Below are 6,260 nucleotides of genomic sequence, written 5' to 3' on the forward strand. Positions count from 1 at the left end.
AGAGAGAGAGAGAGAGAGAAGTATTTATAATAATATAGGGATTACCTATATTAAGGTATTTTTGTCAATTGAAAAAAAAATATATGAAACAATCAGAAGTTGGCGTGTCCTTTTCACTTTATATAATAATATGCTATGCTATAATATACATACATTATGGAATATGGAATGTACAATAGATATAAAAGGCAGATGCAAATGTTTCATCTATACCTACTAAATAGGATGGACCCCATATCGGATGCAGTCATAGAAGCAGCCTTTGGGAATTGGGACTACTGTATATGATGTCCCCCCGAGAGAGAGAGAGAGATTAATTATGCTCCCATTGACTTTAGCTGAAGAAGCTTGGAAGGGCAATGGATTGAATGGCTACAGATAGAAGAGTAAAACTAATATTCCATTATATATAACAAATAGAGTAATTAATCTCCAGTGATGCTAGCAGCCTGTGGGACTACTAAGAGAGAGAGAGAAAGAGAATGCTCCCATTGACATGGCCTAACAAGCTTCAAAGGTCAATGGTCTCCAAATACTAAAGATAAGAGTAAAACTTAATCAATCCATTAATTATCACACATTTACAACTATCTATACAAACAATCCAATGAGATTGCCCTAGCTAATAGGAGTCTCTGATCAGTGCATGGTGGTTGATCAAGAAAATTAATTAGGAACGTTGGCTTAGAGAAGGGAGGGAATGGATGAGGGTGGGGCATAAAGAAGGCTCACTACACTGAGCAGCATTAAGCCCACCAATAAACAAAGAAACAAAGGCATTCATTTGTTTCCTATTCAGTACCAAATCAAACTCTAACCCACCATCATCCAAATTAGAGCTCTCTTTCAGGAACATAGCTCCTGTTCTGTCAATGGATGCCATCTCCACTTTCTTCGGCCTTCCAAGCCCGAAATCTGTGTCGTAAAGACCAAACTGGGGTGACCCAGATGCAGCCAAAACTCGACTAGACTGCACCTCCAACAAATCTGAAACTCCATTCTCTAGTCCATTTAAAATATCTGGATTGTTCACCACTCCCTTATGAACTGCACCTCCAATTAACTGTGCTGCCACAGCAAATCCATCTCCTCTCATGAAATCAGTTTTTCTGGCAATCACCACAACAGGTTTAACACAATTACCAAGATATGATTTTGGCATTGGAGGGTCCAGCCGAGCCCTACAATCAGCATTAACCACAAAACGAGTCTCAATACTCTTGGATTCCCCAGCTTTTGCTTCTGCTTTTAACAAACACACCCATGTGTAGGCGCAAATGGACACCAATCTGGATGGAGGAATCATAGATTGTGTTTGTTGATCATGATCCTTCTTCTTCTTGTATTGAGCGAAGACCAACTCCTTGAGTCTCCTACAACTTGCTTGATTTAGCTCGAAGGTAGCTCGAACCATGTTGGGTTGGAGTTTGATATCCATCACTCTTAATCTTTGGTGGTTCATTTCAGACACCACCGGGAATTGATCAGAAGACCTCTTCATGAATCTATCTAACTCGTTCAAGCATCTATCTGAGATGCCGTCACGGTCTTTAATTCCAGTTCTATCTGAGAATGGGAGGGAGTCGGGTGATAAAGATGGAGATGCATCTCCTAACTTGGACAACGAAGCCCATGTCTTCATGAAGTGGGAGAATGCTCTTCCATTGCAGATGGAATGGTGATGTGCAACTCCAATACAAATACCAGAATTTGGGAAAACTGTGACTTTTATTGCCAACATGGGCACAATAGGTTCATTGACTGGCAAATGAGGGACGAGGGGGCGTGTTTCAGCGGCATCTTTTAGGTGGTTGGCGGAGAGATGATAGAAGTTGGCATCAGACTCGGCGACAGTGAATGAGACAGAGTCACCTTCTGTGTTACTGATAATGGGCTTGTTATTGGTGGGTTCATGAGTAGGCCATGAAAGATTACCTGCAAGAGTGTAGAAATGGATGAGGGTGGAAGAGAGTGAGTGTTTGAGGTGGGGAAGGAGAGTATGAGTGAATTCAGATAATGAGTAGGAAAAGTCATAGAAGAAGAGCAATTCCACGGGTGGCAATGGTAACCAATGTATATCAAAGAAGGTGAGAGGATAGTGGTGCAATCCACCAGGGTGACGGATCCCGGCGGTGGTGCGACTTTGCACCGTTGTAGAACCTTCACCGGTTTGAATGAAGAAGAAGCCATGGAAGTGGTAGAAACCATAAAGAGATAATAAAGATGTAACCGAAGGAAGAATATGGGGAAGGGAGGAGAAAGCAATGGGAATATGAGAATGAAAGAAACACGAGTTACGTTCCATTGGAGAAACAAGGGTTGTCTATAAATAGATGTTAAAGTACCTCAGAGATTTAAGGATAAACTATCCACTCCACTCAGCGTTCAAACTTTAATCCTTTAATTAAACAAATGATTAAAATGAAAAGACGTGGGGGTGTACTTGATGAATGAAATTCAATCCAAATGTGGCCTACTCATTGTTAACTATACTTTTTGATTTTATTGAAAAATATATTTTATAATTCAAATTAATTCTCTCTCTCTCTCTCTCTCTCTCTCTCTCAGCCTCGTCCCTCAAAGCCCTATCAGGCTATAACCTTTGATTTCGTGGAATCAAAAGCCAAGAGCAAGTTAGCATTTTCTATGTGGGCCACCCACTGACTGGGACACGTATGACGCAACCCCCTGATGGCCATCACATTGCTTAACTGTAAGGGGCCTTCTAGGTCCTTTGCAAAAGTCAACTATAACCCAGCAAAAGGATTTTTGTATTATAAAAAGGAATAAAAACTTTCTAATAAGAGTTTCCGTCGGGCTGTCTGGCTGACTTTCTTTTTTATTATCGGTAGAATTGATGTGTGTAGCTGACTCACCATAAACATACACGTTTCGAGAGAGGAAAAAGGAAAATAATTTAAAAATTAATAATAAACAAAGTCCACGGCATAGACTGGGGACTGCAATTAAGTGTTACAGAAGTAGCATCGCGTTCGGTAGGATTGGCGGTGTGGCACTCACTTTTATATATAGAATGGAGAAAACTAATGCTAAAATGGTACTTAACATCAAAACTAAACAGCAAATTATATCCGAAGGAAAAGATAACAATTAAAAAAAAAAAAAAAAACCCACCAGTCTAGTTAGTGTTGTCTATGCCTAGACAAAGGCAGGAGTCAAATGACTATACCATTCACCTGTCTCGTGAGCTGAAGATATTCCTGTATATCTTTTCAATGGCTTTTGCACTAGTGTTGTTTATATCAAACTAATATGGTTCTTCTCCCTTTCTTTTGTATTAAATTTAAAATTTGGATAGTTGTTTCCTATTTTGGATATAGCCTCCCCCTCCCCCTCCCCCTCCCAAATGGAATGACTTCTTTGCTTCCTAGATTTATAGATAGGTGTCCTCATTAGTTTTGACCTACCTACATTAATTGCTCTGCTATCAAGGAGAGACTTTTTTTCTAAATTTTAATATGGGAGAAGGTTTGTTACGTTATCTGGGTGAAATTTTTCATTAATGAGTGAATGGAAAATCGAATTATCTAATAATGATTTTAGTCCTATTCATTCAGCACCTCGTTTCTAAGTTGAATTATTTATTTTGATTGAATCTATGGGTGTCAATAGAGTTAGCGGATTAGTTAGGTAACCTTGGTGCTACTCTTCCTAAGTTCTATGATGGGTATATTTTTCTTTCTAGGGTGCAGTCCGCCAAAATGGAGTGTCATCCTCTATATGTGAGAGGGATAGGCACGCTAGCGGAAGGTGTGTCAATCTCTCTCTTTCCCCCTTTGAAGTGACACCCTGCCTTGTTTTCTTGTATCATCGATCTAGCAATTTCAACCCAATAAAAATCATCTTTGATTTTTTTTTCCTTTCCTTTCTCTGATTTGGACTGTTCATCTTTACTCTTTATTGGCCTGATTAGATGGTATGGAACTTATCATAAGGCTTATCTTGGAAGATTCTTTTTTTTTTCTTCCTAAATAAATCTAGTGTTTCTGTAGGAATATTTTTAATTATTTTTCTATGTTTTTGATTACCCATAAAAAATGCTTTATCGCCTTACTGAAAGCTCATGAGAAGTTTTCCAGACCTCTAATTCTACTAAGACAAATCTCATTGCTGACTTTAAGGAAAAAAAAAAAAATCCACTAAGAGTGTTTCTGTTTCACACTTCGAAATATCTATGAATTTGTTAATGGAAAATTCCTAACCTCTTATTATGCAGAAATAAGCTGCATTAATCCAAAAAAATGAGCCTTCGTTAAGAACTTACGATTTCAAAACACCTTGGAGGAAACATAGCTTGAAAGGTTGCTTATTCTCTTCTTTCTTTAGCTGTTTTGGTTGTCTTCCTAAAGTAAGCTTGTGTTTTTGTATGAATATTTTTCATTATTTTTCTATTTTTCGATTACCAAAAAAAAAAAAAAAAACAAACATACACATACAGTTTAAAGCCTTACCGAAAGCTCATCATGAGAAGTTCCAAACCTCTACTTTTGCTAATACAATCCATCAAGAGTGTTTCCCCAAAATATGTATGAATTTGTTAAATGAAAATTCCTAACCTCTCATTATGCAGAAATAAGATGCATTAATCCATAAATACGAACGTATGATTTCAACAACTCTTTGGAGAAAACATCCTATAACTAGGAGAGAGTTTTGATTTTTTTTTTCTTTTTTTGTTCAAAATCAATTAAAATTCAACAACTCCACTTTTAATGGCGTCGAAAACACCTAGTACATAAGAGAATTAGCAGTCCAAAATATCTCCAAAATGATCGATCAAGCAAATTTAACCATATGAAAGCCATCTTTGATTTTTATTGTTTTTTTCATTGGATGGTTTTAGAGTTTGTAATAGGGCTATGCAAAGCACTGTTCAACTTTATTTTCCTATATGGTGCTTTGGAAACTTGTCATAACGCTTATTTTGCTAAGAATCAGCAATAGAAATATATTAATTAGAATAAACTAATAGAGTATTGAGTGAGAAAACAACCATTGAATTACATCTCCACCTTCGACATGACCATCAGCAGAGAAGTAATCCAATCAAAAAGAAAAACAAAATTTCTTCAGAAAATCTATATTTCAAAAAAAAATAGTGGTGCGGTGTCCCAAGTAGAAGAAGTAGTCGTTGCAGCTGCATTCTTAGCTAGCCTATCAGCTACTGTATTTGCTTCAGGGTAACAATGTGATTTTCCCGTGAAATGCTATCCTAGAAGATCTTATAGAACCACCATTTTTGCTAAAAGCACCATGGAATTTTTTGATTTAAGATACAACTCAGAACTAATTGTGAATCGCATTCAACCCACAACCTGATCGCATTCATAGACGAAGCATGATGAAATCTAACAAAGAATGTCACAAATTCCACCATAAAATTAGAGACTACTCTTTCATATGAAGCATAACTTCGATTAGGGGAACCACTTCTGTTCTTAAAGACTTCACCTACTATAGACACCAAATTTTGTCCCTCCTCGGCAATGATGAATTACGGGTAATGAGGAGACATATATTTTCTCTTTCAGAAAGAAGTTAAATTTTTTGCACAAATCCAGACTATCCCAGAACTTGTGTTTGGTCAAAATTTAAATCATGCAGAGAGGGTGATTGTAAGTGATCATTAAATACCTTTTGCTAGAATACGACAATTGAGCCTAGCAGGTGCTCGATTCTCATATCATTGGAAAGTATTCGGAAATACGGTCTCATTGATATCTTGTATGAAAAAAACGGATACCCAGGTGTGTTGTAATGCCTACTTGAACTTTGAACCTGTTAAACCAAAATAAACCAAACCAAACCAAATCAAACCAAACCAAACCATACCCTAATCTAAACCAAACCCTAAACCCTAATCTAAAACCCTAAACCCTAACTTGAACCAAATCCTAAACCCTAATTTAAACCAAATCCTAAACCCTAATCTAAACCGAACCCTAAACCCGAACCCAAAACTAAATCAAACCTTAAACTTAAATCTAACCTTAAATCAAACCTTAAAATTAAACCAAACCATAAACTTAAACCGGGCCAGTCCCTATCCAAACCAAAACTTACCGACCTACCCACTGTTATTTATGTGATAAGAACTCCACCAAAACCTACTGCCGCCCAGGCTAGGAGTAGCCGCCTAGTTTATGGGAGTGTCTGGAGGAGTAAACGGGGTGCCACAGAGTAGAACAATGTGACACATGTCCTGTTACCTACACTAACAGGGTGACACGGGGGGGGGG

General features: G+C 37.6%; 1 protein-coding gene across 1 annotated transcript in view; it reads right to left on the bottom strand.

The window, feature by feature from the left end:
* LOC122089576 (malonyl-coenzyme:anthocyanin 5-O-glucoside-6'''-O-malonyltransferase-like) overlaps positions 1 to 2,305 on the bottom strand; it is a 6,975-nt gene extending 4,670 nt beyond the window's left edge. Inside the window, exon 1 of the mRNA XM_042659308.1 lies at positions 733 to 2,305. Within this exon, the coding sequence (XP_042515242.1) occupies positions 733 to 2,305 (1,573 nt within the window). The remainder of the gene's footprint in view (positions 1 to 732) is intronic.
* Between the last annotated feature and the right edge of the window lie 3,955 nt (positions 2,306 to 6,260).

Source organism: Macadamia integrifolia, chromosome 9 (genome assembly GCF_013358625.1).
Source record: "Macadamia integrifolia cultivar HAES 741 chromosome 9, SCU_Mint_v3, whole genome shotgun sequence".
NCBI lineage: Eukaryota > Viridiplantae > Streptophyta > Magnoliopsida > Proteales > Proteaceae > Macadamia > Macadamia integrifolia.